Raw genomic sequence first — 13,667 nt, forward strand, 5'->3', positions numbered from 1 at the left:
AATATTTTTCAAGTAAAAAACTAAATTATAAATTTATTTTATTATCAAGAATTAGAAATTTTTAATTTAAAAATTTGGAATAAAAGATAAAAAAAAAATTTTTTTCAAATCATAAAGCAGAGTAAATACATAGGGTAAAAAGGAAGGATTTACTACTGAAAAACTAAAATTAAATATAACTAAGATAAAAAGTGTTCAACTATGTTAAAATTTTATTAAAAATAAGCTTTCCTTTTACAAAGACTTGTTATATTAAATTTAGTCAATTATTATTTTTTAATTCATTTAAAATTTTTATTACTTTAAAAAATAGTAATAGTATACTTGGGATCAATATTTATTTTTCATTTTTTCAATCCGCTATTTGGAATCAGAAATTATTTCGAAATATTATTTTCGGGATTAAAAAATAATAAAAAATTGTTTAACTATAAATTCAATTACCTTTTAATGCATTATGGTCTTGTGCAAAAATATTAAAAAACGGGGTAAAATTAACTATATTTTGCAAACAAAAAATGCTTCAAAGGCTATATTCATATTACAATTTTTTCACAAAAAAATTAGGTTAGGTTTGATTGTTATGAATTTACTTTCCTTTCTCATGTAAAAGTGATATGCAAATACTTTACTCTCATGCAATTAAAAAATAAGAAATACATATACATATGTACACATGTATGTATATCTGCTGATCACGTTGCCTCAAGCTGAATATAGGATTAATGGGATGAGAACAATCGCTTGCTGTAAGTGATGCCGTGTATGTATGTTTTTATGTTTCGTTTTTGTGTGCTTTAATTTGTATTTACTTTGCTTAGTTTTAGTAAAATGTTTGCATTTCAAAATGTCTTATTTTGCATTTGATATGTCCGAGTTAAGCATTTTATTTAAGTCTAAGTGTAGACAAAAAGTCTTTCAAAAATTCTTAAAAAACCAACACAAAAAAATCTCTATTGTATTTAGCATCAAAAAACGATATACAAACACGCATTTGTTGCTGTTGTAAAATATTTACCATTCTAATAGCTGTTATAAGTTGTTACGGTGTCTTTTTTGTATAATAAATATTGTAAAAAAGTTAAATACGGTGAACACTGGCAATATTACCTTTTTACCCTTCATGCATACAAAGAGAACGCAACACGGCGTCAGATACGAGAGATCAAATAATGAGCCATATATGCGCGTGAGTAGCTTAGTTAAGGTGTGTGTGTGTGTGTATGTGGAGTTTGTAGTAAACGATGCAAGTAAGTGCAGTAAGCCCGCCATTTTGTGTTTGCGTGAATTTGAGCTATTCGACCGAATGACTGAGCGTGTGTAAATCGGCGTGTGACGTGTAAATCGCGTCGAGAGAATCGTCCAGCACAGTGTTGTTTACCTTCTGATCCCATTTGTTGCTGTTGTAATTGCAGTGTCAAAGCCAATAGTTAATATTATAATATTATATAGTTTCAGTATGGTTAGCTTTAAATTTAATTTTTTGTCACGGATTCTCTGTCATTATATTTATAATATGTATTTTGTATATCACTATAATAAGTGCCTTCATTAAAGTTGCTTGTTATAGTATTTTACTTTTGGTTTGTAGCATTAAGTTATGAGTTTTTCCTTTACTAAATTAAATATCTTGAATTTAGTTTTTAAAAATTTGGGACTAAGTATTACATTATTACAGCACCACATTTGTTATATATATATATATATATTTAAGTTTTTAATTTTTCCTTTTTTGTTGTTGTAACTTTACATGAAGAATTCAACGAATCAAATTTGGTTAAATATTCATATAGATTTGCTTGATTTTGGAACTACTTGGTATTGTTTTTTTTTTTTTTTTGCCTATTTATGTATTTTTTATATAAGTTATTAAGCCATAGATTTTCACCGTTAGACGGCAATCATTTTCTAAAACTTTTTTGTAATGCTTTGCTATTTTATTTGTGTTTATTATTATTGCCAACACTGTTTCTAGTATATTTAAGTGTATTTGTTCGTCTTTTTAATAAACCATCGTCACCTTGTCAGCCTAATTGAATCAATTTGGATGTGTTTTCTAACTCGCGTGACAACTTTCAGTGTTTCCTTACATTTCTTTATAGTTTATTTTATTCTAAATATACATATGTACTTTACATTATAGTATTATATTCATACCCATATATGGCCACTAGCTGTATTTTCCTGCTCACTAATACACAACTTAAACCATACTCTTGTTTCTAACGGACTTTTCAACAAAGAAACCCATTGGATTTGTATACTGCTTTATAACACAAAATAATACTTGGATTCACTCGGAACATCAGCAGCCGAAACAGACAATATACATGTACAATCTATCAAGTAAATGAATTCAACCCACCAGTTCGAATGTCGCTTTTTGAACTTTATACCTTTACCTTCAGGAATAAACTCACAGATTTTGGAGCAAAATAGATACATTAACCCAATATTCAAATATTCAAAGTAGTTTTTTTCAAATGATTTCAGCATTAACGGTTAATATTATTAAGAAAAAAATTGAGCTACAAAAACAATCCATCTTTGAAAATTTACTTTAAATCTGGATATCATAATTCATTTATAGGTTTTTTTATTATTTGAGTGACATATTACTCTCTTGATATTAGTATTTCAGCTCAGAACACTGACAACTGAAAGATTATTTTGCGAAAACCTCAATGTAAGTACTCATCTCCAAAAGGCCTTTATAACATAAGTAGTCGATAATTCTTAAAAAGAAGCCGAAGTTCTGCCGAGGTCTACTAACAATTGGTTTTATTATACTCGAGAAACAATGCTGAGGACCTTTTGAGAATTTCTGCAGTAAAACTGTGATTTTTTTGTTAAGATCCTTTGGGATAAAGTGATCAATTCTATTGTCCCATTGCTGAAACTGCCGCTGATGCACCTCATGATTATTATCTCTTTCGTTTTGCTTTTTTTGTACATTACATATACATACATACATATGAGTTTTATTTTTTTGTTTTGTTATCTTATTGTTCAACTTGTTATTATTAATATTAGAATAATCAAGTGTTAGTATATTATAAATTTTAAACTGTCATAAATATTTGATGTTGGTTTTGTTTTATTTTGGTAGGCTGTTTGTGTGTTGTTGTTACTTCTTTTCATTGCTTTTGCTTGCTTTTATACCAGAATTTTCGAATCGATATTTTGTCGCCCATAATTACGCATAGGTAATAACCGTTATGTATGCAAATGCATTCTTTCGTGTGTCGTATAACTGTTATTTTTGCTAAATACACGCTTATTCGTGAGTATCTCTGAACTATTTTCTGAACCCTTTCGTATTTCATTAAGTGTATTTATGTGTGTGTTCGTTTGTTTACGTTTAGGTGTTTCTGTGCCTTTGACTAAATATGCATTCCATAAATTTAGTTAATTTATTATTGCTAATTTGAATTAAATATTAAAATACTTAACCACTCCATTTCTCAACACCTCATCGCTGTTAATCCAAGAGTTTAACAATCTCCATCGCCCCAGACCTCATTCAAACAAAAACAATTTACACATACCATTCCTTAACATCCTTGGAATCTCGTTTCTTCGGCTTAGGCTGCACTAGCCCGGCCATTTGTGGGCGACCATCGGCGCCGGTACTGGCTATGCCGGAACTTATACAACCATAGCCGACTACGCCACCACTATTGACACCAGCTGCGCCGAGCATGCTGCCACTACCGCTGCCACCAGTGCCGCCACCTCCACCACCACCGCTAGCATTATGCCCATTGCTCTGATGGTGTGTCCCGTGGTGGCGCTGCTGATGATAGGAACCATTGGTACTGCTGTTGCCCAACAATGCCGCATTGGGATTATGTCCATAGGCAGCGGCTTTCTCTCCTTCCGTTTTATAGTTGCGATCACCGGTCGATTTCAGCCACAAGACCAACAATATCACCAGTATTACAGCTATCAGTATGCCGGCGACAATGCCGATTATCATAGCGGTGCGCTCCTCTTCGATGGAGTTGACGCGACCACCCTTGCCCTTGGAGCGGTAGTTATTGCCGTATGTGGGCGGTTGTTGTGGTGGCATTTGATAGTATGGCGGTGTTTCATGTGGTGACGGTATGTGCGGTGGTGGTCGTTCCTCCGGCAGTGATGTATGCTCACCATTAAAGATCATATTTGATTTTTCATCTTCATCGCCATGATGTCGTTCGCCGCCTTCACCACCGCTAAACACCTGAACGATATCATATGGTGTGGTTTGATGTTCCGTCGCTGTGGAATGGACTTCAGGGGGTGGCGTTGCTTGGCTGGTAGTTGTTGTCAGTGTTGATGTAGATGCTCGTTGCGTAGAGGTCGTGTAGATCGAAGTGGGTGTTGATGTCTGCCGTTGCTGCGTGACAATGCTCGTAGTGGCGCTATAAGGTACGGTAGTTTCTCGCGGCGCATAAGTTTGACTCTCAGTTCGTGTCATCACACTGCTGGATAGAGTAGTAGTTGAACGCTGCTGTTCTGTGGTTGTGCTGGACGTATCAATTCGTCGGTTAACGCCATCTGTTGTCGACGATATGATTTCATGATTCGATTCTGTAATGAGGTGAATATTAATTTGAACAATTACTTTTTTAAACAATATATAGAAGATATTTGGTATAACCCCCAAATTATTGCAAATTTTCTATGCATTTAGATTTCCTAGACTTTTACGCAATCTTGAATCCTAGCTGTTCTTAATTTGTCTCTCAAAATGTGTATTTTTCCTCCATAGTAAGAAATCTTACATTATTCCTCTCCGTAAAACCTCAAGTTATCCACCTAGACCAGGTTAAATTATAATTTCAGTACAATTGACATTTCATCCCTTTATGAAGGTCAAAGATGTTCAGGCGTTTACGAGGAATACTCTTCAATTAATGTTCCTCTGATCAAAATTTATTCGAAGTTATATTTCTACTGCGCTGTCGAATCGAACCCATAAAATTAAATGTTTAGCAGTTTGAAATGTTTATCTGGCTGTTTTTACCTTGGAAAAAAATTGAACAACGAGTTTGCTTGGAACTTTGTGTTTCCAATGGAATCACAACTAGACAAGTGTTGGAGATATTGTAAAAAAAATTCTGGGAGTATACTATACTTTATCACAAACAGATGTATTTGAACCGCACCAAGCATTCAGCGAAGGTCGTGAAGTCATCGAAAACTTGCCTTAGTCCATCCACCTGTGTTTATAACGATAACATCGAATAAGTTAAAGAAACTATGTTTTACTATCATCCTGTCGGCAATACATAAATAGGTGCGGATCACAGCATCTCATCGAACGCCTCAATACATTTTGGTTAATGTTTTGGGTAAGAAGCGTTTCTTTGCTATACTGGTACCAAAGGCCTGAATTTTATGCAAATATTACGTCGAATAGAAGTCGCAAAAATAATGCTTAAAAACGCAGACCCTACATTCATAAAACACATCATCACTGGTGACTAGATGTGGGCTTATGAACATGGCATCGAAACTGTACAACAACCTGGATGGTGTGCCAAAAATGAGCCGAAACCGAAAAACCTAATCGCTGAAGGCACCAAAGGCACTACAGGTCATCCCAGCGTAGGCTTGTAAAAAGTGTATGGTGAATTGAGTAAGCAATGTATGACTGTATTGACACGAAAGGACCGTGTTTTGAAAGCAATAATAAAGATTTGTAATAAAATACCTGGTACGAAGTGCTTTAACAGCTGGTCGGCAGTCATCTAGTGACTGACGCCCATACTAAATTTATGAAGGGAACACTTCTCCAGTCTGCCGAATGGCAGTGAAAGCATAACACCAGGAGATGGCGAACCCGATTCCCCAATCGATGACGATGGAGCTGACGTTTCATTGCCTGACCATGAAGAAGTTGGCTTCAGGCCTGGAACCCGTGAAAGAAGGATCGACACACACCACCTCGTCTTCGATTTCAAAACTGACTTTGACAGCATGAAAAGGAGCTTCCTTTATGCCGCTATTTCTGAATTTGGTATCCCCTCTAATACGACTGAGAAAACTGACTTTGAGCAACACCAAAAGTTCTATCAGGATAGGGCAGAACCTCCACGAGCCGTTCCATACCAAACGAGGCTTCAGCTGCAGAGCTTAATCGAGCAGGAAGGAAGCAAAAGAAATGGAACTGGTAGTGAAGTAGGGCAAGACGTAATATCTCCCGTAATGAAACAAACAATCTTCGCACTTGCGTCATGGCTTCCACGTCACTGTTGACAGTTATAACTTCGAAATCGTAGATAAATTCGTTTATCTTGAAACCAGTATTAACACCAACAACAATGTCAACTTCGAAATCCAACGTAGAATAACTCTTCCTAACAGGTAAGCGGTGTCTGTCCAATCCGTTTCAGTGTTGTTCAGATAGTATGTCTTGTTTGAACTCTGCATTGATATTAAATTTTCTTAGATAAAAAATGTTGAAATACCACAGACTTTTATTTGTATACTAGTTTCAGCGTAATTTGATTTATTGTTATTGCTTCGCTTATTATTTAATTGCCAAAAAAAGCAGTTCAACAAGTATGTAGACATACATATACATATACATATATGAGTATTTGATAAGAGCTGGACAACATTTGTCCATATAAACATATGTACAATAGATATGTAAGTATGTAGGTAACTATAGCAAGTGCGTAAACGAATAATTTTCTTATACATAAACATAGTACATACATAACTGTAAGAATCAACTATGAATACATAATAGACATACGAGTACATACTTAGGTACATAGTAGTAGAGATTGATAAATTTGTAAATTAATTAGGGGATATGTGTTTTAAAGAATAACATGTGCATTTCTAAGTCACTTATACTTATACATATATGTACATACGCAATTACATACACATGCATACAAGTAATTTTGCATGCATGCTCTGCCCCACCTGCGCGCTCTCTTACAAATCCATAACTACAAATATACATTTACATATGTATGTGTCCTGTAATTTCACCTATATTTACTCATTTCACACCTACTACCCACAAATACAAACTATATAACGCTTACAATCAATTATTTATAAATTTCTATGCATGTATGTACATATGTATTATATTTGTATATACACCTCCAAATATTTATGTTCGGAATGGTTCCGTTAAATTTAAGTTCATTATTATAATTTGTTTGTGATCATATGATTTGTAGGTGGCTTATCTGACATTTTACAAATGCGACGAATTTACTATATTACAGTTAGCCGTCAATTCAACACATCGTTGAGGTTATTTATTTTGAACGTTGAACCAATTTTAATGTTGTCGTTAGAGATTTTAGCCTTCTTGAACTTAGACATAAACGACGATGACATTTTGCCATTGTAACGTAAACGTAATTACATAACAGTTAACGCGTAGTAGTTGTAGTGAGTGGCCAGCAAAATGGTGGTGATGTTGTCTTTTGTTGTAATTTTGCAAGTGTTGTTGATCGTGATCGTGGTGGGCATGGTCGTGTTGTGAGTAAACTGAACTTTTTGATAGAATTTTTTCTGATATTCTTTTATTAAACATTTTATTTATTTATAATATTTCATTTTTTGTTTTCTTTGTTTTTCATTTTGGCCATTTCGTTTGTTTCGAATACAACTTGTTGTTGTGATCACGTTCGCCACATATTCCACTCATTCTACGATTGCTTTGTTTGCAAGTGGCAAATCCATTGCACGATCAGAGTCAGAAATATGAAGAGTTCATTTTCTGAAAGAGATAATTCCAACTCAGAATCATGAAATCAAGATTTCAAGTTGTGGAACAGCGATTAACAAGAAACGAGTAACGAGCTTCCATGGGCGAACGGCAGTGGTTGTGGTGAATGTACGAATATGGCTGATTGATTGGTTGATTGAAATGTTGTTGATTGTTTATATATTTATATATTTTGGTAATTGTTTGGTTCTTTGTCTGGTTTAGCGAAATTGAATGCTTGGAGTTGCGATTTGTATGTCTGACATTATGAAATAATAATGTTTGCTACAATCAAATGATACGCAAATCTATCGCTTGATGAGCTGACAGGGCAAAGCCATGCTATTTACATATATACACACGCTTGTACATACACACAAGTGTCTAATATGCATGTTGGACTACAGCTTAGACTAGTCTAAATTTCTCCTAGGTACTGTAATCAGCTATGTATCTATCTTTGGCAAACTGTGTTCAATACATGCATTTGTATGTCTAGTACAAAATATTTTTAAATCAATAAGTGTCGATTACGTAGAATATTTCCATATGTGTTTCTAATCTATATAGAGGATTTTGGTAGCAGAAGTTACTATTTTATATAGATTAGGATAGGAGGCAATAGAAATGCTTGGAAAAGTAGGAGGAACAAGGTGCACATAATTAATGAAGGAACTTTGTAGCATACCTATAAATCTAGTCAATATTTATGTACATTTATATGTAAGTATGGCGAGACATTTTACAAATACATACTTGTATGTAATGTAATAACCGAATTGAAGGGTAAAAATTAAAAATTGAAGATATGTTTTTAGATATTCTTTTGCTTAACTTGAAAATAGATCACACTCATTTCATATTATAATTAAGCAGAATTTATTCTTTAAAGAACTGACAATATATCAGCTAGTCTTTAGAGCCCAGTCTGAATGTCTGGTTGATTTCTTTTTTGAGAGACTTTATATCCTCTACTGTAAGGAGTAATATGGTTTATCAAGTATTGAACGCCCTTAGAAAACAACAAAAACCGTTAACTTTGCTGCAGCGAAGCTATATACTCTTCACAGATGCATTTCATATAGCATATATAAGAATTATACACAACTAAACCTCGAAACGTAACCTACCAACGGTGTGTTAGTTCTTTCTAGCCACGAAATTTAATTCAAACAACCTTAAAAAAATCTTTATCTTGATCTTTAACAGTCAATTTAAATGGCTATATGCTATAGTAGTCCGAACTGAACAATTTGTTAGGAGATTATATTATTTCCTTGGACTATAATCCAGGCCAAATTTCCTGAAGTTATATTGTCAAATAAAAAGAGTTTTCGATACTAAAACTTGATTTTGATCAGTTAATTTATATGTATGAGTAGATTCTTAGTAAGAAAAAGACGCAGATCAATAGCTCAAAAATTGAGGGACTAGTGACGGTTGTCCGAGATTTCGTTCTTCGAAAATCTGTAAAAACTTCATGAAACCTCTCTATTTATTACTATTGAAGTAGAATTCAACATTTCATAAACTTATATCCTGGAATGGCTAATGCCTTAAGTCTAAAACAAGGCTCGTTCTCGTTACGAAACTCCGAGTCTCTTAAAAGTGATTGTTCATTAAATGTTATGAGCTTGATATAATGGATTTGTCTCCATGACTTTATCTTACAAATTCACATTATCATTTAATATCTCCCAAAATCATGTATTGTAATTCATTAAGTACCAAAATCCTGCAAAAAAACTAAATATCAAACTAGAACCCCAATTCTCCTCTAAACTTCAATAAGAAAATATTTATACAAATAATTTCAAAAACCTATGCCCATACTATATTCAATTTCCCCCATTACATTTTCTATATTCATTTGCGCCTCCCTTCTACTGCCTTCTCAGCGTAATTATTGTGAGTGATATGCCAATGAAATGACCATACTGACTACCAACTAAATGGCAATTTAACTTTTAAATAAATTCTTTACTACTTTACTTATACAACAAACACTGGCACTTACCTGATCCTTTCGCTGTGCTGGTGGAAGTGAACTGCTCCGTAGTCTCGCCGTAATCACCAGATCCATGCAGGCAGTCCTCATCGTCACAAGCACGCTCCGTACCGTTAGTTTTGTCTGTATTAGCAACTTGTGCTGTTGTGGTTTGTTTTGTGGGCGGCACATACACAGGCGTGATCAAGTCATCACCGCTGCCCGATTCGAATGGTGGTGTACACTCATCTTCATCGTCACCGCGACAACCAGAACCGGCGCCCGAGAAGATCAAATCATCAATGGCGCCCGGATAGCCACTTGCTGGGGTCTGCTCGTAGGTGTCATGAAATGCATAATAATTTAGAAAAACATTTTCATAGACAGCAAATCCAAATTTATGCTTCAATTTTAATGACATCCATTACAGCGCATGAAGATGTATGTTTAAATGTGTGTATGTATGTATTATATGTCAAGACAAGCAATGCAATTTTATATGAAGTAAAGGAGTATATGTTATATGTAGAATTCGGGTATGATTATTACGAGTATCATGCAGAATATACTGTTATGTGTGCATATGTATGTAGATATTTGTATGTAAATCATGAAGAGATGTAAAGGATTTTGAAATGTGCTCGAATTGGTTAGTGCGTAATATAATTAGTGAATAAAAACTGGGTGGTTCCAATATAAATTACATGAAAGTGTGCTTTAGCGCAAAATATTATACATATGTATGTATGTTAAGTAATTAAATTAAATAACTTAAAAAAAACACATTGCCTGTAGCAATAACTAAATAATAAGCTGTCTAGTAGCCAAATTAGCCTTTATTCGTCCTTTTATACTATATACCGTTAAAGTTTACTTCTTAATGATATATTTATTTTAATAGATGTATTATCATTCTTAGTAATTAATAAAAAAATTCATTAAATATTTAGGAAGTATTTGTTTTAGTTTTTGACGTGAAAGCAGATAATTATATTTTGAAAATTTTTAGATAATCGGTTTTCAATAATTTAAAACTTTTAAAACCTGTACCCTTATACATACATGGATTTACGGGTTTCAAAAAAATCAAAAATTTTTATTACCTTATTAAATTCTACAACATCTCAAGAATATTGTCCTAAATTTTCATGTTGATCCGAGTAAGAGTTTTAGAGATATAACCTTGAGAACATGTGATCTCGAGACTAAACATCTTTAAACGCGTTTTTCTCGAAACATTGCTTTTGAAGTCGATTGGTAAGATTTCTCTAGAACTACTTAACCTATCTTCATGAAAGTTTACACAGGTCTTTGAGATACAATTCTTAGATTTGAACGAAGGATTTTTTTCTATTACAAAATTAAAATTATTATTAAAAAAAAAGTCCCGAAAATTTCACTGAAATTTTCATTTTTTTGTAACAAATATCTGCCAAAAATACGATTTCCAGTTTTTTTCATCCAAGTCTTAAGTTAAGGTTTTAACTAAAACACGTATTTTTTCTCTTTAGATGATCCTGTAAGGTGTTATCCAGCCAACGCGGACAGATCGGATCACTATAGTATAAGCTGCCATACAAACTAACCCATCAAAATCAAGATAAAGATCTTCATAAAACAATATATTTTTCCTTTTTTCCAATGTCAACAAATAAGTAGAATTAAATGAAAAAAACAAAAACAAAATAAAATATCATAAAGACACTTATACATGTATATATAAATGTGAGTATAATGTGTAAAATTTTCTTATTGTTGTAAGTGCAGTAAAAGTAGCAAATAATCAAATAAGCATATTGAATACCAACCCACGCTCACGTATTGTTAATATTCATGTATAATGGTTTGTATACATTAGGGTGTTCATTATTTACAAAGTTTATTAATTTTATTGATTTTTTGCAAACTCGCCTTTTGCCTTTAAAAAACTTATCCAATGCAAGAAAGCTCTTTATTTCCCCATGAATATAACATAGGATTTTTTGCATAAAGCAAGTATAATATAGAACTTTGGAGAAATCATATTGTAATACAAAATTTTCCGCAACGCAAAAAACAGCTCATTCATTTTTTTCATAAGAACATTCCTTTAAAAGTTAAACGCTTTATTCTTACAAGTGAATTATAAATTTCGTGTTGCGCATACGACATGGTGTACTGTAAAGTACACGTAAAAAAGAGTTTTTTTTAATTTGGATAATTTTTTAGGGTAAAATGAAACTTCAAGGAAAGTCTGCAAAACACTCAACTTGAGAAACAACGGACACCCTAATATGCATGTACATAAATATTAATAGCGATTTAATTAATCATAAGCAAGATTGCTATTCTCTTTAAATAAAATAATATTTGGTTAAAGAATGCGAATGCAATATTATAAAACTTTACATCGAAACAATCCACAATGTTATTAGTTAGTATGAAAAGTTTACAAATATACAATATAGTATATGATAATAATTTATGAGCCATATTTGTACGCATGTTGATTTATTTGTCGGAAGTATTTCTTTACTTAGCACTTGAACAAAATAATTTAGTTTAAATATACATATAATACCGTTTGGTTCTGGGTACCTGTGAGGGTTATTTTTAGATCTTTAAATCACATTAATCATCCCAGTAGGAATTATTAAAGTATTTTATAATAAACTTGATCATTTTTAAAAACTTGATCTATAACGCTATAAATTTCTATACATCGAAGAGTAAAGAATAATATTGTGAGGGCCTATTTATATCGCTAAAATGTTAATGCTTAGTTAGATGATCTGGTTGTAATATATGAGTATACTGTGTTATATAACATATTCATAGGGTATGCATGGGCTTACGGGTTTCAAAAAATCGATTTTTTTTATTGTTTTATTAAATTCGACAATACCTCTAGAATATACTGCTAAATTTTTAAGTTGATCCGACTAATAGTTTCGGAGAAACAGCATTGAGAGCATGGGAGCTCGAGGCTAGCTAGGCGAAGTGCGCCGTCTATAAACGCGTTTTTCCCGAAACTGTGTTTTTGAAAACGTTTGGCAAGATTTCTCGAGAACTACTCAAACGATCTTCATGAAATTTTACACAGGTCTTTGAGATACAATTGTTTAAAGACTTAGACGAAGGATTTTTTTTTCGATTACAACTATTTGAAAAAAAATGTCTCGAAATCTCAATTTTTTTGTAAAAATATCTGCCAAAAATCCAATTTTCATTTTTTTTCCTTCGTCCAAGATCTAAGTTAAGATTTTAAGATCCGTATTTTTACACTTTAGATGAACCTGTAAGGAGTTATCCTGCCAACGCGTGCGCATTTTTTCCGAAGGTCACCGGAAATGGCGTCGCAATGGCCGAGTTTAAAATATTTTTTTCAAAAATTTCAGAATTTCTTTATTAATAGTGTATGTTTGTAACAATAAAAAAAATCTAATAAAATATTTATTTTTATATGAGAAAAAAAATTTTGAAAAAGGCTGTTTTTGCGCGAGGAAACCCACGTAGCTCCTTAAGATCGGAAACCTTTTGGTTTACGAGATATTGAGTTGCAAACCCGGTCCGCGGTCCTGTGCTATCAACTCACTTTGCTCAGATAGCTTCAAATGCGTTTTCTCAGCCTTTTAAAGCTTAACCTTGCCTGAGCTAGAACTAATTCTAAATATATTTACTCGGTTAGTTTTGATACTGATTGTTTCTATCTGTTTCCTATTTTTTTCCTACCCATAAAACTCACCACTTTTAAAAAAATAGGTCGCAAATGTAAAAAAAAGGTAAGAATTTTCCTAATTTTATTTTAACGTATACTTCCAAAAGTGTTTTTTTCAGTCACACATTTGTTGTAATGTTAATGAAAATTTCCATGTATTTGTGCACGTTTCAATGTGTGTGTGTGTGTGTTAGCGATTGTGAAGTGTTTTGTTCACCTAATGGCTCATAAATTATTTATTCATATGACCAAGAGAG

General features: G+C 32.9%; 1 protein-coding gene across 4 annotated transcripts in view; it reads right to left on the bottom strand.

The window, feature by feature from the left end:
• Positions 1–1,821: 1,821 nt before the first annotated feature.
• LOC126767670 (neurexin-1) overlaps positions 1,822–13,667 on the bottom strand; it is a 32,566-nt gene continuing 20,720 nt past the window's right edge. For 3 of the 4 annotated variants that reach the window (XM_050485205.1, XM_050485214.1, XM_050485194.1), the window contains exons 19-20: positions 9,744–10,044; positions 1,822–4,572 (exon numbers count right to left, since the gene is read on the bottom strand). In XM_050485205.1, the coding sequence (XP_050341162.1) occupies positions 3,539–4,572; positions 9,744–10,044 (1,335 nt within the window). In that variant the 3' untranslated portion in view covers positions 1,822–3,538. Of the gene's footprint in view, positions 4,573–6,462; positions 7,739–9,743; positions 10,045–13,667 lie in introns of those variants that run through there. The other variant, XM_050485222.1, reaches the window with a different exon arrangement.

This window comes from Bactrocera neohumeralis, chromosome 2 (genome assembly GCF_024586455.1).
Source record: "Bactrocera neohumeralis isolate Rockhampton chromosome 2, APGP_CSIRO_Bneo_wtdbg2-racon-allhic-juicebox.fasta_v2, whole genome shotgun sequence".
In the NCBI taxonomy this organism is placed as follows: Eukaryota; Metazoa; Arthropoda; class Insecta; order Diptera; family Tephritidae; genus Bactrocera; species Bactrocera neohumeralis.